General features: G+C 44.7%; 2 protein-coding genes across 8 annotated transcripts in view; one reads left to right on the forward strand and one right to left on the reverse strand.

Moving 5' to 3' along the window:
* The window catches only part of MGST2 (microsomal glutathione S-transferase 2), a 30,614-nt gene extending 9,676 nt beyond the window's left edge, over positions 1-20,938 (forward strand). For 2 of the 6 annotated variants that reach the window (XM_027598226.2, XM_027598227.2), the window contains exons 2-5: positions 15,502-15,572; positions 17,174-17,328; positions 18,470-18,551; positions 19,004-20,938. In XM_027598226.2, coding sequence (XP_027454027.1) covers positions 15,556-15,572; positions 17,174-17,328; positions 18,470-18,551; positions 19,004-19,133 — 384 coding nt within the window. In that variant the 5' untranslated portion in view covers positions 15,502-15,555 and the 3' untranslated portion in view covers positions 19,134-20,938. The remainder of the gene's footprint in view (positions 1-15,501; positions 15,573-17,173; positions 17,329-18,469; positions 18,552-19,003) is intronic. The other 4 variants (XM_027598229.2, XM_027598228.2, XM_027598224.2 and 1 more) reach the window with 3 other exon arrangements.
* Positions 20,939-20,978: 40 nt separating this feature from the next.
* Positions 20,979-27,610, reverse strand: part of MAML3 (mastermind like transcriptional coactivator 3) — a 400,657-nt gene continuing 394,025 nt past the window's right edge. Inside the window, exon 5 of one of the 2 annotated variants that reach the window (XM_027598222.1) lies at positions 20,979-27,310. In XM_027598222.1, coding sequence (XP_027454023.1) covers positions 26,313-27,310 — 998 coding nt within the window. In that variant the 3' untranslated portion in view covers positions 20,979-26,312. The remainder of the gene's footprint in view (positions 27,311-27,610) is intronic. The other variant, XM_027598223.1, reaches the window with a different exon arrangement.

A 27,610-nucleotide genomic window follows, 5' to 3' on the forward strand; every position in this document is an offset into this window, starting at 1 on the left:
GAGTGGGTGTAGGTAAAGGAGAGAAGAGGAGCAGGGACTGAATCAGCCTTAGAGGTCAAGAAGACAAGGGTCCAGCAAAGGGATCTGAGCAACGGAGATCTTAGAAGCTTTACTCAAATGCCAGTCGTTCTTGATTGGCTATCTGTGCCAATTTAATAAAGAGTATCAGAAAATGAATTGGAAGCTCTGTGTGCATGGGTGGGGCTTACCGAGTGGGCAGCTTCACCAAAGGGTGATTGATCAGCAGCAGCTTTTTTTTTTTTTTGGACAGCCCCAGATGTCAGTATCTGTAGGTTATCTTTCTGGGACCATTTGGTTTCTCTAGAGAAAACCCTTAAGCCCCCTGTGGGGACAGGCAAGAATAGGGTGAGGGAGGAGGATGTGTATAATAGGTCTCACTTCTAGAAACCTGAAAGTGTGGTGGGTGAAGGAAGGAAGGTTCTTCCACTACACGTATGCAGGTGTGCACAGTTTTCAGTACAGAATTTTATCCCTACCCTCCATTATTTCTGAACCCCCCTTGCGACTCTCTGGTTTGGGTTTAGACAACAGACCTCCCATCTCCTGGGATAGGGAAGCAGGGATGGGGCTCGGAGGTGGAGGGGAGCTAAAGCACTCCTTATTATAGTCTGTCAACCAGTTCTTCCCTTTCAGCCTTTGGCCTCAAAGGTACCCGGAGTCCCTAGTTCCTGAGCCTCTTGGGGTTCTGGGATGAGCAGGATCTTAGTCTTCATTGGTCCTTCCTTCTGTAGGCACTGAGCCTTCATCTGTCCGCACTCTGTCAGCTCATCTCCTGTTCCCCTGAGTGCTGTCCTTCCACAGAAATTTGCTAACATCTCTTCCACTGCTGTGTCTGCTCCCACTCTCTTTGTTCTCGATGACTTTATATCTATTTTTTTCCTTTACTGGCATTTCAGTGAGGTTTCAGGAGGGAGAAGAAATAAGCATGGGTTCAGTCTGTCATGTTTAGCACGGAGTCCTCGTGATGTGTTCTCAACACCTCTTGAACATCCATTCTCCTATTCGACAGAGGGAGGGTCTCATGCTCCGAGCCTTCAGCAATCAACAGCATCTAATGAGAACTTGGTAAATTTTGTTCTCATGGGATTTATTTTTATACTTTATTTAGAAAGTGATATTCTTTTTCTACTCATAAAATTTCATTCTCCCTAAATTAAGTAAAAAAAAAATATAGTTGATTTATAGAAAAATAGTGTTATATGGTGATGCTAAAATTTTGACAGTGATATATTAATACTTGAAGTTTGGGAGACACTGTACTATTTATACAAGTCATCACGGAAGGAAATTCCACATCTTCCTACCTTGTCTTCTGTCATCTAAGAACTTTCTGTTGGGGGGTGTTGGGCTTCTGGCATGCTCAATCTTTGGGCTGCTTCTGGTTCTGTTTGTTCTTATACTTTCCACAAATTTGATTTCTTTCAAGTTATTGCTCTCTCTCTCTCTTTTTTTAAGATTTATATATTTATTTGAGAGAGAGAGAGAGCGAGCGGGGGTGGAAGTGAGGAAGAGGAGAAGCAGGCGGAGAAGAGGAGGGAGGGGGAAAGAATCCCAAGCAGACTCCCTGCTGAGCACAGAGCCCGTCTCGGGGCTCAATCTCACAACCCTGAGATCATGACCTGAGCTGAAACCAAGAGTCGGACACTTAACTGACTGAGCCACCCAGGCACCCCCTGTCTCTTCTCTTCTATAGCTGGACACCATTTTGGGAAATATATCTCTTAAGTTTTTGTTTATAAAAAAAAGTATACACACCTAATTTCCTTGTTAGAAGTGTTTTGTTTGTTCTATTTGATTAATCATAGCAGAATGAAGAGGGGTTAAAAAATAATGGCCAATAATTAGGGCAGAGGGAGTGAGGAGTCATCAAATACCCTTAAGAACATAGTAGTAGTTGTCCTGGGTTCTCTCTGAAGGGTGTGTGGGGATGGCCTATTCACTTCCCTGAATTTCTTCTTAGAAGTTCCATAGCACCAGACCAAATCTTGGCTTAGACTATAAGGTTTAGGTAAATCAGGCCAAATCAGATTGAATTCTTTGCTAGTGAAGCCATTTTGATTTTATCTGAGGTAGTTAGGGCGGGATCCCCTGGGATAACCAGGTCATTCCAAAGCCTACTTGGCTATTGTCTTCAAGGGTAGGCTCTCTTGAGCTCTGCAAATCCCTGAGAGGAAATGCACTTTCTTTGCTGGCTCTCCTGAACCAAAGCATTGAGTCCTTCAGCCTCTCTTGAAGGTCTCATGATCGTGGCTAGATCAGAAATGCTGTCTTTTCCCCTACTCTTTTTTCCTTCTGCTTTGTCCTCAGTATGGCCGAGAGGCCTGGTGTTAGGACTAATCCTATCTCTAAGTGGAAACTGACATCTCCTAACAATCACTTTGAGGTCCCTCTGACCACCACGGAAGTAACCTATTTCCTGTCTCGAGCTCACCTCAGGTTGGATATTCATTTGCCAAGCAGAGGTGATTATTGTGGGACCCAGTTTACCCATATTACCAGCTCAGGGCCTCTTCCCCATTCAGTTCCTCTTTCCTTCCTATAGAGAGGGCCTTAGAGAGGACTTCTCTAGAGTTTTGCAGTCTTTTGCCAGAATCCATTTTTAAACTTGTGAACAAAGCAACTGTAGTTTCAACAAGGGCCATTCCTTCATGTTCTTGTTAAGCTTAGGAAATTTTATCTAGTCTAATTTGAGTACCTTGATCCCTTTAGATTGAAGGCTTTTATAAATCTAAAAAGTAGATCCAAGTAATACCTTGATCTTGTTGCAATTTAAGTACATTCCCTCTGATTCTATTCTCACCAGAAGAGAAGAATAGCCGCTAATGACCCCCTCTTTTTCACACAGTTGGGGACCGTTATTAAGTATCTTTCATCTCTGTATTTTGAGGCTAGGTAGTAATAATTCTTCAGCTTTTTTCCCCCAATCATTAAAAAATTTTGGTTGTTCTCTTTAGACTAAGATTTTTCGTATTATTTCTAAACCTGAAGCCTAGAATATATGTAGTGTCCCAACAATGTTTTCATTAGTGCTGGGTAGGATAGAAGAATTTCCTCTCGCTTAGTTCTTTGAATGCACCTCTATTTGCTTGATACTGAATTATTCAGTTCCTGTTCCAGAATTAGCCTGTCACAAGTAAACCCAGTCGTCGTGAATCTGGGCGTTCTTTAGAAATATTACTCTCTTCTTATGCTGCTATAGCTGTAAATTTTTTGTTTTTGCTGTTTCACTTACTTTTTGTAGTTACTTTGAATTCAGATCGTGAAATTTAGAGATTAAAACTAGTGGCTCTAATGTATGTCTAGAAACTATGGAGAAAGGAAAATTCACAAAGAAAAGTTTTCAGGTATTGTGCAACACTGGGATTATAAGTAATGTGGACCACCTATTTTTGTAGTAAGTACAAATAAGTTAAAAAGAGACAGTAAACATAGCCCCATTTTTCTTATAAGAGCACCCATCTTAGATATGATATTAGCTGAAAGCCTAAGGTGTACTTATCCACTGAGTTAGAAAGGGCTAGGGGTCCCCGGGGTGAGAGAATGACTCTGAACGATGAGCTCTTCAAACTGCAGCAACCTCCTCCGCAAACCATCTGTATTAAGTCAGCTCGGGCTGCTGGAACAAAATACCACACACCGGGTGGCTTAAACAACAGACATTTGTTTTCTCACACTTCTGGAGACCAGAAGATCAAGATCTTGATCTAAGTTCAAGGTTCTGGCTGCTTGGATTTCTGGTGAGAGCTCTCTTCTTTTCGATTGCAGTTGGCTGCCTTCTTGCCATCTCCTCCCTTGGCGTTTCCTTGGTGTGTGCACGCAAGGACAGAGAAGGGGCTGGGCAGAGTGAGTCTGGGGGGTGTCGAAGAGCTCTCTGGTGTCTCTTCTTATAAGGACACCAATCCCATTAGATCAGGGTCCCACCCTTCTGACCCCATTTAACCTTAATTACTTTCTTACTCCACATACGGCCACACTGGAGGTTAAGCCTTCAACATATGAATTTTGAGGCTCACCAAACAGTCAGTCCATGCCACCACCAAATAGCTCTGTCACCCAAGCTGGCCGAGTCTCAGGTGGTGGGGGGACGAGAAGCAGCAGGAATGTGGACGAGCTGCGAGCCTCACTCTCTTATCTGCTCATCCTGGTGCTTAGCAGCAGCACTCCTGAATGGGGGTTCGATCCTGCCCTCCTACCAATGGTGGCAGCTGCCCTCTGGTGTTCCCACACAAGGGTTGCTCGACAAGGAGCAATTCAGATAGTTAAGAATCTATATAGAAAGATTAGCTCCAGCACCTTTCATCCGTGAACCTTTGCTGAGCATATTAACCTGTTGCTCTGACCCTCAACCAGTGTAATAATCGAAAAGACTTTCGAGGGTCAAAAGCCAGCAGACTGAGGCTGGGTCATCTGCTAATAGAGCAAGCCGCTCATGGCGGTGGGCAGGCCACTGCTTCCGAATGAGTCACCCGAACAGAAGGATAAAGAAAAAAGAGCAAACAAAAACTCAAAAGAGGAAAACCTCCTAAGAAGCTTCCTTTAAGTGGCCTTGTCTGTTTTTATTTCTTAAACATGTTCTACTGCTAGAAAGGTATTCTACCTAATCAGGTTTTCCCCTTGGGTACCTGGTTCACATTTTCTATGAACAAGAGTGTCATACATAGTCTCCTGTTGTGCTTTTATTAGAAATCTACCAAATAGCAGAGCTGTTCAGAAGAGTTTAAGGGCAGAGTTCTTCCAAGTGACGCGTCCATGCTGAGGGTGCACTAAGTAATCTGCTGTGAGGGCGAGGAAATTTGGGAGCTTCTATTTATATTTGCTCTTAAAATCTCATTCTTTAATATCTATTTTGTGTGTGTTTTATCATGTAGATGATACTCTTTTCCAGTTGATTCTATGAGCTGTGCTAACGGATCAACCCTATATTCCCAGTGGTTTAACACGATGGAAGTTTATATCCTGGTCACGTAGGGTCCCATATGGGGGTTCCTGGTGGAGTGGCCTTCCACATGGCCATTTAGAGGCCAATGCTCCATCCATCTAAGGGGTCTGTCCCCATCCACATCCTCAGAGCTCTCTCTGCTCAACCAGTGTGTGGGGGAAGGGAGCTTGGCACACCCGCTTCTTAACCATTTGGCTCAGAAGTGACATATTTTACTTTCTCTTTCCATTGGCAGGAAATGGCCCCGCCCAAATCCAGGACGGCCCAGAATCTAATCCCTGGCTGGGCCCCTACTGCACAGCACAAACTTTTGAGGCCAGCTAGCTACCTCTGCTACATATAGGAGGACATATGTTTGTTTGTTTTTAATGGGGTTATGCAACCATGAGAACTATACAATCAGCAAAATTTGGAGACCAGTGTTTTTAGGAACTGCCCCGTTTGGCTGTCAGGCCACAGTTTGATTCTTTTTTCCAAAATGAGGTGAACTGAGCAACACAGTTCATGCTGAGACAGGGTCAGACAGTACTTAGTTCGGGACTGCCCTCACTACTGCCGGCCCTTGGGTCCAAGTGGGACTCTGCGGTGGCCATGAGTCCGGGGCCCCACAGCCAGGCTCCATTGGCGTTGGGGATGAAACCTGAGGGATTTCAGCAGCTTTAACGAGTCAATCTCCATAGGCTCCTTCAGGCCATCCTTTCTGGTGACCAGCTCTTTCTGGGTTGCCTAAGGCTTTCCTACTCAAAGTTCTGTGTCCCAGGAAACCCTAGGACAAACCGAGATAATGTATCTGGGACTGTCCTGGTTATAAAATTCAAAGTCCCATGTTCAGTCTGGGGCAAACTAGGAAGATTGGTCACCCTACTGTCTTTCTAACAGACTCTTCCTGTTATTGTCCCTGGGTAGACTTTGAGGCATATGGTGACATCTGCCTATAACAAAGGAAAAGCTTCTCCCCTAATCATTTTATGGGGAACTTAAATATCAAAAGAGCACAGGATTACTGAGCACAGAGGGCTCTGTGGGGGAAGAGTAGACAGACACGTTTCCCTCAGTGTGGGCATGCAGGAAAGGGGACAGTCCATCAGTGGCCATAATCAGCTACCCCCTCTCTTCCATGTGAAGGAAAATGGGCGCAGCCGCTTCCATTTGGAAGACTGTTTCCTGGTGCATTTGGAGACTTTGCCTGAGGATCACCTGTCGTAGGGGAACAGAAGATACCTGCTTTCGTGTCCAAAAGAGACCAGAAATGATTTTCATTTTAGTTTTCTTGTCAGTGTAACTGTAATTAGTCACCAGTAGGATTGTTAAGAACACATTTTCCGAGTTTGGTCCCCTTGAGTTAAACAGCGTTTGTGGACAACTCGCTGTGAACAAGCTGTCTTGGGACACGTCCAAGCATGAACCACTTAACTGTGGTGGCAGAAAGACATGGTCGCATGCTGGGGGGTGGCGGGGGGTGGCGGGAAGGGGACCTACTGCACAGGTAGAATGGGATGCAAGGTATGTCAAGACCAAGCAATACCTGGTATTCTCAGCAGGCAACTAGAGAGAAGACCATCTGCAAATAGCCAGGCCCCAGGGCTGGCCGTCAGAGATGATTTTCCATCTCTGAGACATGATACTAAGACAGGGACAGAGCCTCCTTTCAGAGGGACTAGGGCTTAAGGCAGGTGAGCAAAAGTGGGGCTAGGAGCAAAGGATAATGAGCACCACTAAGAGCTGAGGCCAGGGTGGGACCAACAGTGACTGTCTACAAGGGACAGAGGGACAGCAGAACTGCCCAAACGCTCTAGGCTCCGCCCACCCACAGGGAGCACAAATGCACTTAGAGACGCACCCTTGCCTGAATCTCAATGGCTTCTAAGCACCCCTGCTGACTCAGGACCTCAGCACCCCCTCCCCCTGTCTTCTGGGTCACTTCCCGGAGCCCCAGGGGAGGCCCACAGGGACACAGGCCCTGCTGGCAAGCCCTTGAAGAGAGGGATGAGGGATCCTGCCACTGTCCTGCTAGAGTCCTCCCCCAAGTCCTGTGGATGCAAGCCCCATTAGCTTCCAGAGCTAGGGGTTTTGGGGGCCAGCCTTCAAGCAGAAGTCTTAAAAGTCTTGCCTCCACTGTAGGAGTCACTCAGTTGGCTTTTGGGTTCTTCTTTTTTTTTTTTTTTGATGTAGTGTTCCATGATTCATTGTTTGTGCATAACACCCAGTGCTCCACGCAGAAGGTGCCCTCTTTAATACCCATCACCAGGCTAACCCATCCCCCCACCCTCCTCCCCTCTAGAAACCTCAGTTTATTTTTCAGAGTCCATCATCTCTCCTGGTTCGTCTCCCCCTCTGACTTACTCCCCCTCATTCTTCCCCTCCTGCTAACTTCTTTTTTTTTTCTTAACATATATTGCACTATTTGTTGCAGAAGTACAGATCTGTGATTCAACAGTCTTGCACAATTCACAGCGCTCACCGTAGCATATACCCTCCCCAATGTCTATCACCCAGCCACCTCATCCCTCCCACCCCCACACCACTCCAGCAACACTCAGTTTGTTTCCTGAGATTAAGAATTCCTCATATCAGTGAGGTCATATGATACATGTCTTTCTCTGATGGACTTATTTCACTCAGCATAACACCCTCCAGTTCCATCCACGTCGTTGCAAATGGCAAGATCTCATTCCTTTTGATGGCTGCATAATATTCCATTGTGTATATATACCACTTCTTCTTTATCCATTCATCTGTCGATGGGCATCTTGGCTCTTTCCACAGTTTGGCTATTGTGGACATTGCTGCTATAAACATTGGGATGCACGTACCCCTTCGGATCCCTACGTTTGTATCTTTGGGGTAAATACCCAGTAGTGCAATTGCTGGATCGTATGGTAGCTCTATTTTCAACTGTTTGAGGAACCTCCATACTGTTTTCCAGAGTGGCCGCACCAGCTTGCATTCCCACCAGCAGTGTAGGAGGGTTCCCCTTTTCTGCATCCCCGCCAACATCTGTCGTTTCCTGACTTGTTAATTTTAGCCATTCTGACTGGTGTGAGGTGGTATCTCATTGAGGTTTTGATTTGGATTTCCCTGATGCCGAGCGATGTTGAGCACTTTTTCATGTGTCTGTTGGCCATTTGGATGTCTTCTTTGGAAAAATGTCTGTTCATGTCTTCTGCCCATTTCCTGATTGGATGATTTGTTCTTTGGGTGTTGAGTTTGGTAAGTTCTTTATAGATTTTGGATACTAGCCCTTTATCTGATATGTCATTTGCAAATATTTTCTCCCATTCTGTCGGTTGCCTTTTGGTTTTGTGGACTGTTTCTTTTGCTGTGCAAAAGCTTTTTATCTTGATGAAATCCTAATAGTTCATTTTTGCCCTTGCTTCCCTTGCCTTGGGCGATGTTTCTAGGAAGAAGTTGCTGCGGCTGAGGTCGAAGAGGTTGCTACCTGTGTTCTCCTTTAGGATTTTGATGGACTCCTGTCTCACGTTTAGGTCTTTCAACCATTTGGAGTCTATTTTTGTGTGTGGTGTAAGGAAATGGTCCAGTTTCATTCTTCTGCATGTGGCTGTCCAATTTTCCCAGCACCATTTGTTGAAGAGACTGTCTTTTTTCCATTGGACATTCTTTCCTGCTTTGTCAAAGATGAGTTGACCATAGAGTTGAGGGTCCATTTCTGGGCTCTCTATTCTGTTCCACTGATCTATGCGTCTGTTTTTGTGCCAGTACCATACCGTCTCGATGATGACAGCTTTGTAATAGAGCTGGAAGCCTGGAGTTGTGATGCCGCCAGCTTTGCTTTTCTTTTTCAATATTCCTCTGGCTATTTGGGGTCTCTTCTGGTTCCATACAAATTTTAGGATTATTTGTTCCATTTCTTTGAAAAAAGTGGATGGTATTTTGATGGGGATTGCATTGAATGTGTAGATTGCTCTAGGTAGCATTGACATCTTCACAATGTTTGTTCTTCCAATCCATGAGCATGAAACGTTTTTCCATTTCTTTGTGTCTTCTTCAATTTCTTTCATGAGTATTTTATAGTTTTCTGAGTACAGATCCTTTGCCTCTTTGGTTAAATTTATTCCTAGGTATCTTATGGTTTTGGGTGCAATTGTAAATGGGATCGACTCCTTGATTTGTCTCTCTTCTGTCTTGTTGTTGGTGTGTAGGAATGCCACTGATTTCTGTGCATTGATTTTATATCCTGCTACTTTACTGAATTCCTGTATGAGTTCTAGCAGTTTTGGGGAGGAGTCTTTTGGGTTTTCCACATACAGTATCATATCATCTGCAAAGAGAGAGAGAGTTTGACTTCCTCTTTGCCGATTTGGATGCCTTTGATTTCTTTTTGTTGTCTGATTGCTGTGGCTAGCACTTCTAATACTATGTTGAATAGCAGTGGTGAGAGTGGACATCCCTGCCGCGTTCCTGACCTTAGGGGATAAACTCTCAGCTTTTCCCCATTGAGAATGGTATTTGCTGTAGGTTTTTCATAGATGGCTTTTATTATATTGAGGTATGTACCCTCTATCCCTATACTCTGAAGAGTTTTGATCAAGAAAGGATGCTGTCCTTTGTCAAATGCTTTTTCTGCATCTATTGAGAGGATCATATGATTCTTGTTCTTTCTTTTGTTAATGTATTGTATCACGCTGATTGATTTGCGGATGTTGAACCAGCCTTGCAGCCCAGGAATAAATCCCACTTGGTCATGGTGACTAATCCTTTTAATGTACTGTTGGATCCTATTGGCTAGTATTTTGGTGAGAATTTTTGCCTCCATGTTCATCAAGGATATTGGTCTGTAATTCTCCTTTTTGATGGGGTCTTTGTCTGGTTTTGGGATCAAGGTAATGGTGGCCTCATAAAATGAGTTTGGAAGTTTTCCTTCCATTTCTATTTTTTGGACCAGTTTCAGGAGAATAGGTATTAATTCTTGAAATGTTTGGTAGAATTCCCCTGCGAAGCCATCTGGTCCTGGGCTTTTGTTTGTTGGGAGATTTTTGATGACTGCTTCAATTTCCGTAGTGGTTATAGGTCTGTTTAGGTTTTCTATTTCTTCCTGGTTCAATTTTGGTAGTTGATACATCTCTAGGAATGCACCCATTTCTCCCAGGTTATCTAATTTGCTGGCATAGAGTTGCTCATAATATGTTCTTATAATTGTTTGTATTTCTTTGGTGTTTGTTGTGATCTCTCCTCTTTCATTCATGATTTTGTTGATTTGGGTCATTTCTCTTTTCTTTTTGATAAGTCTGGCCAGGGGTTTATCAATCTTGTTAATTCTTTCAAAGAACCAGCTCCTAGTTTTGTTGATCTATTCTACTGTTCTTTTGGTTTCTATTTCATTGATCTGTGCTCTGATCTTTATTATTTCTCTTCTCCTGCTGGGTTTAGGCTTTATTTGCTGTTTTTTCTCTAGCTCCTTTAGATGTAGGGTTAGGTTGTGTATTTGAGACCTTTCTTGTTTCTTGAGAAAGGCTTGTATTGCTATATACTTTCCTCTCAGGACTGCCTTTGCTGTATCCCAAAGATTTTGAACAATTGTGTTTTCATTTTCATTGGTTTCCATGAATTTTTTAAATTCATCTTTAATTTCCTGTTTGACCCATTCATTCCTTAGTAGGATGCTCTTTAGCCTCCATGTATTTGAGTTCTTTCCGACTTTCCTCTTGTGATTGAGTTCTAGTTTCAAAGCACTGTGGTCTGAAAATGTGCAGGGAATAATCCCAATCTTTTGGTACCGGTTGAGACCTGATTTGTGACCTAGGATGTGATCAGTTCTGGAGAACGTTCCATGGGCACTAGAGAAGAATGTGTATTCCGTTGCCTTGGGATGGAATGTTCTGAATATGTCTGTGAAGTCCTTTTGGTCCAGTGTTTCATTTAAAGTCTTTATTTCCTTGTTGATCTTTTGCTTAGATGATCTGTCCATTTCAGTCAGGGGGGTGTTAAAGTCCCCCACTATTATTGTATTGTTGTCAATGTGTTTCTTTGCTTTTGTTATTAATTGCCTTTTATAATTGGCTGCTCCCATGTTAGGGGCATAGATATTTACAATTGTTAGATTTTCTTATTGGATAGACCCTTTAAGTAGAATATAGTGTCCTTCTTCATCTCTTATTACGGTCTTTGCTTTAAAATCTAATTTGTCTGATATAAGGATTGCCACCCCAGCTTTCTTTTGGTGTCCATTAGCATGGTAAATGGCTTTCCACCCCTTCACTTTGAATCTGGGGGTGTCTTTGGGTCTAAAATGAGTCTCTTGCAGACAGCATATCGATGGGTCTTGTTTTTTAATCCAGTCTGATAGCCTGTGTCTTTTGATTGGGGCATTTAGCCCATTTACATTCAGGGTAACTATTGAAAGGTATGAATTTAGTGCCATTGTATTGCCTGTAAGGTGACTGTTACTGTATATTGTCTGTGTTCCTTTCTGATCTATGCTGCTTTTAGGCTCTCTCTTTGCTCAGAGGACCCCTTTCAATATTTCTCGTAGGGCTGGTTTCGTGTTTGCAAATTCCTTTAGTTTTTGTTTGTCCTGGAAGGTTTTGATCTCTCCTTCTATTTTCAATGACAGCCTAGCTGGATATAGTATTCTTGGCTGCATATTTTTCTCGTTTAGTGCTCTGAAGATATCTTGCCAGTCCTTTCTGGCCTGCCAGGTCTCTGTGGGTAGGTCTGTTGCCAATCTAATGTTTCTACCATTGTAGGTTACATATCTCTTCTCCCGAGCTGCTTTCAGGATTTTCTCTTTGTCTCTGAGACTCGTAAGTTTTACTATTAGATGTTGGGGTGTTGACCTATTTTTATTGATTTTGAGAGGGGTCCTCTGTGCCTCCTGGATTTTGATGCCTGTTTCCTTCCCCACATTAGGGAAGTTCTCTGCTATTATTTGCTCCAACATACCTTCTGCCCCTCTCTCTCTTTCTTCTTCTTCTGGGATCCCAATTATTCTAATGTTGTTTCGTCTTATCGTATCACTTATCTCTCGAATTCTACCCTCGTGGTCCTGTAGTTGTTTATCTCTCTTTTTCTCAGCCTCTTTTTTTTCCATCTTTTGGTCTTCTATATCGCTGGTTCTCTCTTCTGCCTCATTTATCCTAGCAATTAGTGCCCCCATTTTTGATTGCACCTCATCAATAGCCTTTTTGATTTCGACTTGGTTAGATTTTAGTTCCTTTATTTCTCCAGAAAGGGTTTCTCTAATAACTTCCACGCTTTTTTCAAGCCCAGCTAGTATCTTTAAAGTCATGATTCTGAACGCTAGGTCCAACATCGTAGTAATGTCCGTATTGAGTAGGTCCCTGGCAGACGGTACTACCCCTTGTTCTTTTTACTGAGGTGATTTTTTTCGTCTTGTCATTTTGTCCAGAGGAGAATAGATGAATGAGAGAACAAAATGCTAACAGGTTAACAACGTCCCCAGCAAATATACTCTATAGAAATCAGAAAAGACCTGAAACCAGGGGAAAAGAAAGGGAAAGAAAGAAAAAAGAAAGAAAAAAAAAGAAAAAGATAAAAACAAAAACAGAACAAAACAAAAAAAATCAGAATATGATCATATGTGATCAGGCTAGTGCATAGATCAGTGCCACACACTAGATTTTGGGTGTATTTTGGTCTGTTAGAAGAAAGTGCCTCCTAAAATTTTAAAGGAAGAAAGACTCCTATATGTACAAAATAAGGGTTGATACAATGAAGGGATGGAAGATGACTGTAAAGATGAAAATTATAAAAGATTTTATAAAAGGAATTGATAAGAAGTTGTTTGAAAAAAGAAAGAAGAAGTTTAAAAAAAAAAGAAAAGAAAAGAAAAAAAAGGGAGAGAATGTGATCAGGCAGGAGACTAGAACAAAGCCATACACTAGTGATTTAGGGTATATTTTGATCTGATGGAAGAAACTGTATCTCAAAATTTTAAAGAGAGAACAACTTATATATATATATATATATATGCCAAAAATAAGGGTAACTACTATGAAGGGATAAAATATGACTCTAAAAATGAAAAATAAAAAATGTTTTTTTTAAAAAAGGGATTGATAAGATGTTGGTTGAAAAAGGGAAAAAGAAAAATTAAAAAAAACAGTTAAAAAAATTATCTTTGATAAACTAATGAATCATGGTAAAAAAAAAAGCCATGAATTCTATGTGCAGTATTCCCCTAGCGCTGGAGTTCTCCCGTTCTCCTTGATCGGTAAACTTGGTCTTGGCTTGCTGGCTGTTCGTGCTGATCTTCTGGGGGGAGGGGCCTATTGCTGTGGTTCCCAAATGTCTTTGCCGGAGGCAGAATTGCCCCGCCCCTTGTCGGTCGGGCTAAGCAATCTGCTCCGGTTTGCTCTCAGGAGCTTTTGTTCCCTGCAATCTCTCAGTACAGCTTTGGAGGACCAGGGTGAAAATGGTGGCCTCCCACTCTCCACCCGCAGGAGCTGAGAACTCGGGGTCCCGCTCCTCAGTGCGCCCCCAGAGAAAAGCAGTCAATCACTCCCACCTCCCCGGTCTCCGGCCGCACTCCGTGCTCACCCGGCCTGTGACCGAGCGTTTCTATCTCTGGCACCCAACCCCGTGTAGAATCTCCAAACCCAGCAGATCCCTGCAGTGCGCTCCTGCGCCACTCCTCCCGGGGGAGGAAGGGGAGTCTCCCCGGCTCTGCCGCTTGTTGGGTCCCTGCTGGAGGAGCAGTGGCGCGACTGGGCCGCGGATCACAGTTTATGGCAACCCCGAGCTGAGAGCCCGCGCCTTGGCTCCGTCTCTGCAGCTGGCTTCCCCACTCCGATACCTGGGAGCTCTGCTGCACTCAGGAACCCCAGGTCTTTCTGTGACCCCGAGGGTCCTGAGACCACACTGTCCCGCGAGGTTTCCACCCCCCGCTTAGCCACTGGAGCGACGTCCCTCAGCAGAGCCGACTTCTAAAAGTTCCGATTTTGTGCTCCGCGGCTCTATCACTTGCCAGAAGCGGCCGACGGAGGCCCGCTCCCCCACCGTCTATCCTCCTGAGTATTGCCTCGGATTTACTTCTCCGCACGTCCTACCTTCCAGAAAGTGGTCGCTTCTCGGTTCAGAGAGTTGTTGCTACTCTCTTCTTCGATCTCCTGTTGAGTTCGTAGGTGTTCAGAATGGTTTGATCCCTATCCAGCTGAATTCCTGAGACCAGACGAAATCCAGGTCTCCTACTCCTCCGCCATCTTGCTCTGCCCCTAATCCGGCTTTTGGGTTTCTTTCAGAGGGGATCGCTCTGTGTGTGGCTGTACAATCAGTTTATCTGTGGGAGGAAGGAAATTCAGGAGCCATCTGTGTTGCCATCTTGGTGGCAAAAGCAAATAAAACAACTTTTTTTTTTTTTTTTAATTAAGAAAAGAAAGCCGGTCACGGTGACCTCAGCTAGAAGATACAGGTGTTAAGAACCGGTATCAACTATTTCTGGGCCAGTTGCCTCATAACCTTAAGCACACAAGCTTTAGGGAAGGATGTGGAATCATTTCTAATTCTCTACACTGTGCCCCTCTCCCCAGGATCAACTCAAGACATGACAGATGACATTAGAGTTCTTTCCAGTTGTGCTACTGTCAGCAAGGAGCTCAGCCAACCTAACCAAGATCACTTGAGGGCGTAGCACGGGAAGGATGAATATAATTCATCTTTTTTCTCTTTGCTAGGTGCAGATGAATTCTAGTTCCCAGAGAACTGTTCCTTTCTGCTTAAAATAGTATCAAATTTTCCGTCCAAGTCGTCTATGAATAGGGCCAATTTGTTTTGATGTTAGGACAGAGCTTTGGAATCTGGTGGTGACACAGTACCTTGGATTCTCTGCAAGGCATCGGTCAGCTTGTGTTCTCAGGACTTAGTTTTTTCCTCCATAAAATGGGAATGAAAAATACTCATTTACTTTAGGAGATTTTAGGGGAATTATTTAAAACTATTTTTTAACGGCTGAATAACTCAGGTGGAAAGCAGTGAGCGTGTAGGAATTTTTGGGAAGAGATCTGATTAATATAAGTTGTGTTATTTTCTGGGTTCTTTAGAGAAGATATGAAATGAATTTTAGGCTTGGAATAAGGGCCATCTCAAGGTCTGTCTTTTGGAAAAGAGCTAGAATTCATTCCTAATACTGGCAGCTTACATGTAGGAAAGTGCTTCCTGGCCCTGATCTGGGATTTGAACAGTGTTCGAGTCTTACCTTGGAAGAATCATTTGACATGAAAAGACATCTAAGTTTTTATGTAATTCTTACAATATTTTTATAAGAAGAGATTAGACATTTACCTCCAGATGAAAGCATAATGTTTTCGTGTTTAGTTTTCTCATAAATTAATCCATGTCTGAGGCGCCTGGGTGGCTCAGTTGTTAAGCGTCTGCCTTCGGCTCAGGTCATGGTCCCAGGGTCCTGGGATCGAGCCCCGCGTCGGGCTCTCTGCTCAGCAGGGAGTGTGCTTCTCCCTCTGACCCTCTTCCCTCTCGTGCTCTCTATCTCTCATTCTCTCTCTCTCAAATAAACAAGTAAAATCTTAAAAAAAAAAAATAACCCATGTCTTTATTTTTTCCTGCAGACAAAACTGTGTGGAGTTTTACCCCATATTTCTGATTACATTGTGGATGGCTGGATGGTATTTCAATCAAGGTAATTTTAAAATACGATCAACTCTGTTCTAATGATGACTGTGGTTCTTTGAACCATTAAGGAACAGATGTGCGACCATACATCTACTGATCCCAGAAATTGTTTTAAAACAAAATAATCCATGTATCTGTGCATCAAAGAGCAGTGTTCTGCAGATAAGCTAACTTTGGCTTCATTTCAATTTAATTCAGTAAAAGAAAAAAACAACAACAAACTTGGAACAAACTGTAGGCTGGGCATTCCCGGATGAAAATGACATGAGCTCTGTCTTCCGACTCTGATTCCTTAATTCTAGTTTCTCTGCAACAATTCACCCTAATGATCATAGCTATTATTTATTGAGCACTCACTATGTGCCAGGTACTGTTTTAAATTTTCATCCAATGTACAGGATATGGAGGATTAAAAACCTTCCTATGAGGTAGGTTCTATAATTAATGCCTACTTTACAGATGAGGAAGCTAAATCACAGGTTAAGTAATTTGACCAACTTAACATTCATCGGTGTGGGAGAAAATTGGCTTTCAAGTACAGGCAGGGTCTATAGGTGTTTCCCCAGTAACCCATGTACCTTTTCTTTAGTTCACAAAAATATAGCGTTCCTGTGTGTAGCAACTCTGCAAACATCTGGGAATATCCTTGGTGAGCTGAAGGCTTAACCCAACTCGGCCTGTCTCTTTAACAGGGGGTCAGATTAGCACCAGATACCTTAGGTGGAGAAATTCAGTCTCTTCTTGATAACTTTCATCACCTCATTTGGGTCTGACACTTGATGGCTAAGATTGCAGTAAACGCCAATCCAGCTGCTTTCAAAGGCAACCCCATCACTGTCTTCTTGTAATTTTTACTGTCAACTGAGGAATTTCAGATAAAATGTCCTTCAGAGAGAGACTTCTTAACTCTATTCCAACTCACATTTTTGTCCCCTGAGGGCATGAATGAAGGTGGTTGTTCCTTGTCAGGTAAGACTGCATTAACAACTAATAAGAAAAGTGCCTTTGATAATGGGACTCAGTCTCTGCTGTTTGACCCTTTGGATATTTCACTGTAATGGGCTGAATGAGGCCCACTGTCAGAAAAGGATTTTCTGTCATAATTTTCATTCTTTCTCATGAAAAGTTAAGTTGCCTATTAATTGTCCTGAATAGTTCTCATTGGCTTCGCGGGAGTTAAGTCATTAAAGCAGGGGCGGGGCGGGGGGGCCTTCAAAACTGCAGCCTGTTTCAGGATCTCTCCACTTCCTCCCTCACAGGCAGGTGCCCACCCCTCATCTCGTCGCTTGGCCCCCTCCTTCTCACCTGCAGGCCCCACACAAGCGTCCTCCCCTCAGGAGGCCTTCCCTGACCCCTTTTTAAGGGCGGCCGCCTCCGTCCCAGCTGTTCCATCCATCCTGCTTCATTTCCTTCACTGCACTTTCAATTCTGTGATGTTCTTCTAATTTTTCCTCCGTGTTGTCTGTCTTTGCTGATAAACTCTGTAAAGGTAGGGAACTTGTATCTATTTCACTGCTAATCCCAATCCTTAGAATAATACCCGGTATTGAGTAGAAACTAAAGAAAAGGTTTGTGATCTAATAAAATAAGGAATTTAATTTTATCCAGGATATCAGAGCCCTACAGATGGACTTCAGGTGTGTACCAGAGGGCTCTTGAAATTGCTGAGGAAGAGCGAGGGTCCCTGATGGTAAGGGAAGATACTGATATTTTCTGTTGGACAAGATGGCAGAGGATCATGCCACCCTTTACATCTCTTTTAGGTAAAATTTATATTCTGTATAGTGAAAGGCACAGGTCAGACATGTACCATTCAATGAGTTTTAACAAGCGTATACCCATCAAGAAGGAGAACATGACTACCACTCGAAGTTTTTTTTTTAAAGACTGTATTTATTTATTTACTTATTTGAGAGAGAGAGAGAGCAGGGGGAGGGGCAGGGAGAGAAGGACAAGCATGTGGGGCTTGATTTAACGACCCTGAGATTACGACCTGAGCTGAAACCAAGAGTTTCACGCTTAACTGACTGAGCCACCCAGGCGCCCCCAGAAAGTTTTCTTATGCCCCCCCTTCATATGCCCCTCCTCATTAGGCACTTTCAGAGGCAAACACTAGTCTGGTCTTTTTCATCATAGTTTAGTTTTGTCCATTCTAGAACTTTCCATAATTGGAATCATATAGTATGTACTCTTGTGCAATGCTTCATTCACTCAGCAAAATGTTGAGACTCACTATGTTGTTGCAGGTATCCGTGTCTTTTCGTTGCTGAGTGGTATTCTGTAGTATGATTATCTCAGTTTGATTATCCATTCTCCTATTGATAGGTTTCTGGGCTCTTTCCCGGTTTTACTATTATGAATGAAGCTGCAATGAACATTCTGTACAAGTCTTTTTATGGACATGGGCTTTCGTTTCTTTTGGGTAAATATATAGGAATGGAATTGCTGGATCAAAAGTATGTTTAGCTTCATAAGAAACTACCAGAACTTTTCCCAAAGTGGCTGTACTATTTTGCACTCCCACCAATAATGTATGAGGATTCCAACACCGCCAACATTTTGTGTTGTTGGTCTGTTTAAATTTTAGCTGTTCTGGTGGGTATGCAGTGGTGTCCTCTCATTGAGGTTTTAAGATGCAGTTTGCTGATACTGAATGATGTTGAATAATATTGAAAAAAAACTCTCATGTGCTTATTGGTACATTTGCTTATCTTCCTGCATGAATTGTCTATTCAAATATTTCGCCCATTAAAAAAATGAAGTTGTTTTCCTTTCACGATTGAATTGTTGAAGTTGTTTGTGTATTCTGGACACACACACGTTTTGTGAGCATTTTCTCAGTTGTCATACCACATTTTGAGAGACCGCCATCATATTCGTATCTTCTCTATTTTCTCTCTATAGGTTTTGCTACTTGTCTGGGACTGGTCTATATATATGCCCGTCACCAGTATTTCTGGGGATATTCAGAAGCAGCTAAAAAAAGGTAAGGAGAACCTACGAATTGGGTGTTCAGGCAAAGAGTAGCAAGATGGAGTCTGAATTAGCTGCACGTTCCTGAGGGTATTGGTAGCCCCGATGGTCGTGGTTCTTCCCAGGCTGCGAGCAACTAGGGGGAAGAAGGGAACATCAAGTACAAGCTGTACACTCAGTGTGCACTCATGGCCACCACACTTGAACTCCTTGCAAGAATTGTGCACAATCTCCAAAAAGTTGCAAAGGAAATAATCCTGCCCAGTCTTGATCATCCTTCGAATGTGCAAAGGGGCCAGCCTCTGTGGCTAGGCATCCCCTTGAATTTATGGGACGAATCAAAATTTTCAAATGGCAAAAGCATGGAAGTTCTGGGCAGTGCCAGCAACGAGCAGCCTACCTCAGAACGCTTCCCTTCGTCACTGCCGCTGGTTATCACCTCTCTGCCTCATGTCTGTCTCGTAGGATCACCGGTTTCCGGCTGAGTCTGGGGAGTCTGGCCTTGCTGACGGTCCTAGGCGCCCTGGGGATTGCAAACAGCTTTCTGGACGAATACCTGGACCTCAATGTTGCCAAGAAACTGAGACACTTCTGACGTTACCCCCTCCCTTTGCCCACATGCTTGCAGAAGCTATTTCTGCCCTGAAGGTCGTGTGGGGTCAACTGATCAATTCTTAAAAAGAAAAGTCTTTGTTTTGTTTTTCCTGAAATGGCTTTGTAGGAACATACCCACTAGAGAATACATTTCCTGTTTCAGAATTAAAGTCCGCCCTGAGGGGATAGAGCCACATCCTCAGTGGAAGTACACAGGCTCTGGTTCTGGAAGCGTATGCTGAAGTCGCGATTGCTTATGTGGGGAGAAAGCAGCCTGACCATGTGCCGGGTTTTCTGTGGGGCCACCATCATCCCCTGCCTCTGATGACTGTCCCACTTCTGTCTTGATGGAACGTTCCAGACAGATGCTGATAAGGCAGCCGTGCTCACTTTATTGGTTGTAGGAGAGCAACATATGGCTGCATATGGGGGACGTCAGGCAAACACGTAGAATAGCCAGAGAAGAGAGTCATCAACTAATAGCACAAAACAAATCTGGGTGCAAAATTTACTTTTTAAAGAAAAAAGGGGGGGGCATTCATTTTTAAGGAACCATTCAGAGACTAGTGTGCAGTGGATGTCCTTGCCCCTGGCCAGGGGAAGGAGGGGCACCGTCACAGCTAGAGCTGGGTTCCGCTGTACGTCCTGTGTCCTGCATGGTTTGGGGCCGGCAGCTCTTGTGACCCTGCAGTGCGGTCACTGTGTGGCACAATGCAAATGGTCCTCCTTTACTTTCTTCATCTTCTTCTTCTTCTTTTTTTTTTTAGGATTATTTATTTGAGAGAATGCACAAGTAGGGGGAGCAACAGAGGGAAAGGGAGAAGCAGGCTCCCCGCCGAGCAGGGAGCCCAGATGCAGGGCTCGATCCCAGGACCCTGGGATCATGACCTGAGCCGAAGGCAGACGCTTAACGACTGAGCCACCCAGGCGCCCCTACTTTCACCTCACAGTCTTCAGGGACGTTAGGAAAATGGAGTTATGAGCACAGATAACACATTTTAACATCCGGGAAAGGGCTCTTTGTCCATTTTTCTAAAGAAATCTGGACAGCCTCGAGTCTTTTATGGGCATCTTCAAGAAGCTGTTGACTGGGGGGGCACAAAGGAAGTTTTAAAGACTGAATAATAGGAAAAGAAATAAAGGCAATTAAACACCAGCGTTTCCAGAATAGTGGGGAAGCGATGACACTGCCCTGCACCCCACATAGCGGTACTAAATATTCGCAAATACACTGAGAACACAGCGGTCTGGGAATGGGGCTATCAGGATCCTACTCACTGGCTGTTTGCCTTCGAGTAAGGCACCTCAGCAATAGGGGCCGTGCAGTGAAGAAGTGACGCCCGGAGCCAGACAACACTAACCTCCCTATAGCACATGCTGGGGCCTCCTACTGCGGCTCTTCGTGGCTCTCGGCCTCCGTTTTCCTTGGGCAAAATGGGGCTTCCCTCACTCTAAAATGCTGTGTTTCTCTGGCCTTTTGGCTTGTTAGTATTCTGATCAGTTACAGTGACTTGTATGGTGACATTTAATTGTTTTACACATTGAAGACAATAAGGAAGAAAGAATGCAAATTTCTGACCCCGAAGAACAATCACTGCATAATCATATCCTTCTGAAGTGGGGAAAAGAACACTCGACTTTTCCCAATCTTGCACTTGAGGATTTACAAACAATTTCTATTTTGCATCTAAATTGGAGCTATTTAAAAAGGTAAACTACAGGGGCGCCTGGGTGGCTCAGTCAGTTAAGCATCTGCCTTTGGCTAAGGTCATGACCCCAGGGTCCTGGGATCCAGCCCCGCATCAGGCTTCTTGCTCAGCGGGAAGCCTGCTTCTCTCCCTCTGCTCCTGCCCCTGCTTGTGCTCTCTCTCAAATAAATAAATAAAATCTTAAAAAAACAAAACAAAACAAAAAGATAAACTACAAACACATACACAGCATTTGGTTAAAAATGTGGAAAAAGAAGAATGGGTACACCAGGATATCAGAGCTTTGTATCTTTAAACATCTGAACTGTAAAATTGATTTCCTTTGTTCTAATTCTATTGTCACCAAGGCAACCTCTTGATTATTTTAATTCCTATAAATTTGGCTACAAGGAGGAAATGTGCTGGCCAGAGAGATGTGTTTCTGATCTGTTCGAGAGTTATATAGGTATATGTTTTGTATATTAATGAGTTGATGGGTTTTATTTTTAGAAATCAGATTCATTGTCTCAAAAAAAATGTTAAGAAAAAAGGGGATGGAGAACCATTCTATATTAAAAGAGCCTTAAGAGGCATAAAAACCAAACGGCAATATTGGATCCTTGATCAAATCCTGGTTGGAAAAAAACAGCTATGGAAGACACTTGGGAGACAGTTGGGACAATCTGAATATGAAGTGAGAATTAGGTGATATTAGGGAATTAATGTTAATTGTGTGAGGCGTGAAATTATCTTGTGGCTAGGGAAGAGAATGTCCTAATTCCTCGGAGCTGCGTGTTGAGAGGTTGAAGAGTGAAGTAGCTGAATGGGGATAACTTACTTGAAATGGTTCTGCAAAGTATACATGCAAAGCATATATGGCAAAGTGCTAATAGTTACTAAATTGAGGCTAGTGTGCAGTTATGCATCGTTCTACTTTTCTGTTTGATAATGTTCATAATGAAAAGTTTAAAAAACATTTCTAAGAAGTTAAAACCTAAAATCAGATTCTTGGTAGCTGTGACCATTTTTTTTTTTTTTTTTTTTGATTGAGCACTGTGTGCTTGTTATGGGACCTGTGGGATTGGTAAGGCCACAGTGTTAGTGGTGGGCCAGCAGCTGTCCGGGACCCGGCAGGGACACTGGGGCCCCGCTTGTGTGGGTACTGCCATAATCCCTTCCACCTGTTGCATGAAATCAGACAGGTTGTGGTAGCTTGCCCAGAAGACACCGGAGTGGGAATCAAATGTTGCTGGAACTTGAAAAAGAGACTAGAGGACAAAACTGAAGAGAGGAGAAGAGGGGAAAAAAAAAGAAAAAAACAACAGAGCACGGATTATACAAACAAGTAGACCTGTCCCTTCCCAGGCATTTCCCCTCCCCTACCTGCCTTTGCAGGGTTGGAGGTGGGTGCGGTGTTAATAAGGAAGAACATACATCCGGTCGTTTTTTTCACACTTTGTCTCCAGACACAGTTTTCCTTGAAAAGAGTGGTCACAAGCAGATAGTTCATCTGATGCTTCTGAATGCTCCTTAATTTTCAGCAATAAAATACATCTTTCTCACTGGGACAGATGCTTAGTGACTTCCCCGATAGATGTTCCTTCTCTGCCTCTTCCCCCCTCACACACTTACTGCACTGGGATTACCTATAAGAGATCGTTTCAAAGGAGAAGGGGATGCCATTCATCCAGTGCACAACACACTTTCGTGTGAATGAAAACGTGTGGTTTTAATTACTTGGGTCTAGGAATACTCAACTCTTCTCAGAGCTTCAAGCTTTTACTTCTGTTTATCAGCCTCCCCCCCGCCCCCCATCAGTTCATTCTTCAACTTCTTGTTATCTGGTAGAATACTACGCCCTTATCGGTGGGACAAAGCCCCGTGTCACACAGTTTTCTCCACTCTGTTGTTATTTGCCAGCCAGTCTGGAACCATAGTCTTCCAGGGGTAGGGCCGGCCTCCCATAGTCAAGTGCATTCTTTCTCTTGGTTAGTAGGTATTAAACCTCTCCTTTGTTTTGGATCGGTTTTTGAGGATGATTTTATTCTGTGCTTGTGCCCTGTTTTTCTGTTTAACCCAGATAGTTTTGAATCGTGTTGTTTTACTATGCTTTTTCAAGTTTGAGGGAAAGTCTTAGGTCAAGTCTCCTAGAAGGGGAAGGGTGGATTCACATGTGTGTGATTCATTAGTGAAGGTCCCCCAGGAGGGCAATCAGAACAGAGTGGGGAAGGGCCAGAAGCCCCAGTAAGGACAACTTCAAGCAAAGTCCTAGCCTCTGCCTGATCCCACAGGGGAGCTCTAGAACATAAATCCTATTTCAGGGCTGGTCCAGGCCACCTGACTGCGTTCTCACACTCTTGCTCTAGCAGGACACTGACTAGGGTGGACCTGGAGAAATGTAAACTTCTAATCATTTCCAACAGTTTGTGGACGGTGCAGGCCAAGCCAGTCCTAGGCCCAGGGCAGCCCTTCAAAGAGAGATGCAGCAAGGGCTGGTAGAAATGAGGTGTCCGTGGGTTTTGTGTGTGTGTGTGTGTACACAGTGTCCACTACAGTGGGGCAAGACCCTTGTGTTACTCTTCCTTCCATATATTCCTTGAGGTTTCTTTTTTTTTTTTAATGAAAATTTTACTATCAATTTTCTAATGAGCCAGTTGGAAATTGAAAATACTGAATCTACAAATGGACTTCAGTATGTTCTTTTCAAAGCTGACTTTCTTCTCTTCTGTTTGCTACATCCCTGGGGGTGCAAATTTAGAAAGTTTTAGTTGTGTGGTTGAATTGAAAGGCTGGGAATGATTGATCTCCACTGTTAAATAAATGTTTAATGATATCACAAATTTTAAGACAAGAACTGCAGTTAATCAATTAAAACCCAGGCGTAGTATATCCGTTTAATTAAGGTTGGAGATCCAGTGACATTCCTAAAATAAACTATACTTTGGATCGATTCAGATAATGATCTTTTATTTGTTTTCTTTTCTTTAAAAGTGGTATGTCAACATCACTTCATTTCTACATTTCAGAGTTCTGTACATTTCTTAAAAGGAAATAAGCAATGCTCAATGTACAAAGTAAAAACAGAAAACTAGAAAAATCTGAATAAAATGGAGCAAGTTGCCATAGGTCATACAGTACAAATTAGTCATTAGATGTCATCTGAAGTGCAATATACCACTGCTGTGATGATGAGTTAAGGAATGAAATAAAAATACTCTATTTTAAACAAACAGTATATATATATTTATATGTATATTTTTTACAGATAGTAGACCCAGTGATATCTGCAGTATTGTAAAAACTTATTTACAAATAACTTTTTTAGACATTACATATACATCAGCACCGTAGTAAAAACAAAAACAAAAACAAAACAAAACGACCTTATTAAAATCTACCTCTCTATTTAGTTGGTCCCAGTACTAAGCATTTGGAGGAAGCTATTAAAAAGTAATGGAGCCCCCTTCTCCCATCGGCCACCTCCAGCTTCTCATCATTGCTCATATATTTGTTTCCTGTTACCTTTCAGAAAAAGGTAATTATGTTTTCTGTCTTATTTATTTTTATTTTCCTTTTTTGGTTTTTACCTGTTTCTACTCAAGAGTTTCCATGGTAGTGTCCCTCCCTGGGCAAGGAGTTCATGGTCACCTGCCACCAAGTCTTCCTAGGAGGAGACGAGCCCCTGCCTGGGCTCTTGGCCCCCTGGCCTCCTCTGGTCTCCATCCTGCCCCTCGCTCAGTAGATCTACCACCTTGGGCCACGGCGAGCAAGCCAATGACAGTGTTTGCCTGCCTGCTGCCTCGCCGCCCTCTGCCCCCAGCTTTCCGTTCCAGCCCCCTGTCTCAGGAACGCCCTGTGAGTGCAGCCGGTCCAGCTCCCCACAGCCTGGCTGCAGCGAGGTACGAGTAGGTGCACAGAGGGAGCCAGGCTTTCGGATGCTGAGGGAGCGTGTGGTGGGAGAAAAGCATGCTCCACTCTTACTCTGGACAGTAATTATGCCACATGGCCTCCAAAATGGGGCGGTGGGAACAGCAGCAAGGACAAAAGACACAAGCCTTATGTTAAGTAGCAGAGGTTGTCATCCTTTCCGACAGACTTCGCTTGGGGCAGATTGGAGTGAATTACAAAGAGAATGACTGTACCAGGACTTTGGAAGTGGATGACTTTGCCCATATGGAAGCAACTGTATCTTCCTGCTTTTTATCGTCAGAATGTGTCAGGTGGAGCCATTGACATTTCAGTTCATCTCTCAGTGTTTTAGATTTGTCTTTCTGGTCAGGGGGTACTAAGGGCAAGGCCAGTTTCAGAACACAGGGAGCAGGGTCAATGCCTTTGGGTCATGCCTCCCAGGGTAGAGCAGAAGTATCCGGTGTGGGTCACAGTAACCCACCATGGAGCATCAGAGGGGCCTGCTCAGTTCCGGGCAGAGAATATTCACTCAACTACACGTTAGAGAAAGAAAACTCCAGTGTTGCCTTGGCATTTCAGGCCTTGTCTAAGTGCTTGCCTTTATTACGATTCTGCCCAGACCCCCTAAAGACTTTTGTCTTCATTTCTTCTCGTATAGTCTGTAAGGAGAAGCAAGGGCAGGATGGGGTGGAGGCAAGGAGAACAACGGCAGGGGTGCGGGGAAAAGCGGCCACACTGGCAGACACGGCATCCAGTTGGGGTCTCTCCCCACCCTGTGGCCACCGGAAGTAGATGTGAACTGCCTAGCCGCATCGGTATGACACCGGGCCCCCACGAGGCTCCAGGCTGACTACCCGGAGTGCCGGCCGCCACCGTCACGGTCACCGGCAGAGGGCTGCCGGCGCCCCTTCTCCAGGCTCACGTGGCTCTCTTGGAGAGGCAGCTGACAGCAACGCCTCCACAATTCCTGAGGGTCCTCACAGGGCAGCCGACGGGCTTGGAGGAGCCTTTGTGGTCTCCTGTTCGTCGTGCCTCCCCTCCAAACACACTAGCGGGTCCCCACGCCTGACCTCTCTTTCCGGCAGGAGTGCAGCGCATTTCCGACCTGTGCTCTTGGCCCGTGCAACCACGCAGCGGCCTCCGCGGGGCGCTCCCGGGCCCGCGGCTCTGCGGTGTGCGGTGTGCGGTCTCCGGCCCGGGCCAGGCGGGGCTGGCGGAGCCCTCACGCTGGGCAGCAGTCTGGCACGGCTGGAGCAGCGCTCCCTGCGCCCGGCGAGCACAGGGGCTGCCAAGCACGGGGGCTTCGGATCCGTCTTCCCCACCGGCCTCCGCGGCGTCCCCTTCTCTTGCAGCCGGGATCCGCGTGGCGTGTTGTCTCGAGGGCTGTGTGAAAATCCGGTGAAATGAGGCCCAGCGGGGCTGTGGATTGGCACCTGGATCTTTCACTGTCAGCCAGCTGCAGTTTTGCTCAGTTTACGTGGGTCAAAAAAACAAAAAAAAAACAGGGATGGCTCAACATCCTGTTTCTTTTTCACGTTTTAGGCTTTCAACACTAGACTTGTGGCTCTCGGGGCTCCTCTTGACTAGGGGTTCCCAAACAACTCATCAAGCTCCTGCATCCACTCGTCCCCCGGCCCGCCTTTGATGATGGAGTCCACGAGGTCCGCACTGTCCGAGAGGCCCGGGAAGGAGGCCCCGGCTGCTTCGCCGCTGTAATTGTAGGGCATGTCCTGAGCAGGGTTCCGCTCGTAGGCCTGGCTCTGGCTGCTGGGAGCGAAGCTGCCGCTGGGCATCTGCTGCTGCGCTGGGGGCTGGCTGAACGCTGGCATGCCGGGGACGCCCTGGCTTAGGCCAGACATGACCATGGGTCTGGCCTGGCCGCTGCCTTGCTGCCCCTGGAGCGGCGGCATCATCTGCCGACCCATGGCAGCTGGGTTGAGGGTTCGCACGGCGCCAGTGTTGGCATCCACAACCTGGCTCAGTCCCTGTGGGAAGTGTTGCTTGGTCAGCCTCGGCTGGCCAGCCTGAAGTGGGTAGCTGGCGCCATTGTTGAATGATCCCATTTCTCCACTAGTCCTCCCAGGCATCCCCTGTAAGCTCCTCTGTGGCCAGCTCTGCGTTCCCTGCTGGACTGTTCCCATAATGCCCTGCAGCCTTGGCGGGCCCTGGGGCCTTGGCAGGGCTTGGCTCACCGGCCCTTTCATCTGCTGGTGCTGCTGGGTAATGGCTGAGTTCACCAGCATGCTCTGACCAAAACCACTCACCATCCCAACCCCTTGCCCAGAGGTGGGCTGCCTTGGCCCCTGAGCTTGGTTGTGTGTGATGCTCATGCCACTTTGGTTTGGGTGCTGCAACATTTGGGTCATCCCTGTGCTCATATTGTACATTCCTGGTTGGCTGGTAGGTGTGTTGCTATAAGGGGCCAGTCCCATCTCTGACTGGGCTGCTGCCGCGGCCATCGTCCCTGGGTTCTGGGAGGGTCCCATTCCCATCATGCCTGCGTTCTGTGCCATCAACCGTGACGTTCGAATGCTCTGGAGGGCCGCTTGGCTTCTCACGGCTGCTATATCCTGGGGAGAACCTACAGGGGAAAAAAAGACATACCCATTCACTCGTCCTGATAAGCAGTTTACTGTAACATGTTGTTGGGATTATCTTTAGGCATGACAAAATTCTTTTTTATGAAAGGATCTACTCTGATCATAAGTCCTTAATAAAAATGATTATTTTTCTGACTATAACATATGCTGATTGTAAAAAATTCAGAAAATATTGAAAAGTACAACAATGAAAACTAAAGTTACCCGAACTCCACCCCCCCAGGGATAAACACTGCTATTATATAAATAGACACATGAAAATAGGGATCGTACTGGACACA

The sequence above is a fragment of the Zalophus californianus genome, chromosome 2 (assembly GCF_009762305.2).
Source record: "Zalophus californianus isolate mZalCal1 chromosome 2, mZalCal1.pri.v2, whole genome shotgun sequence".
NCBI classification, from domain to species: Eukaryota; Metazoa; Chordata; class Mammalia; order Carnivora; family Otariidae; genus Zalophus; species Zalophus californianus.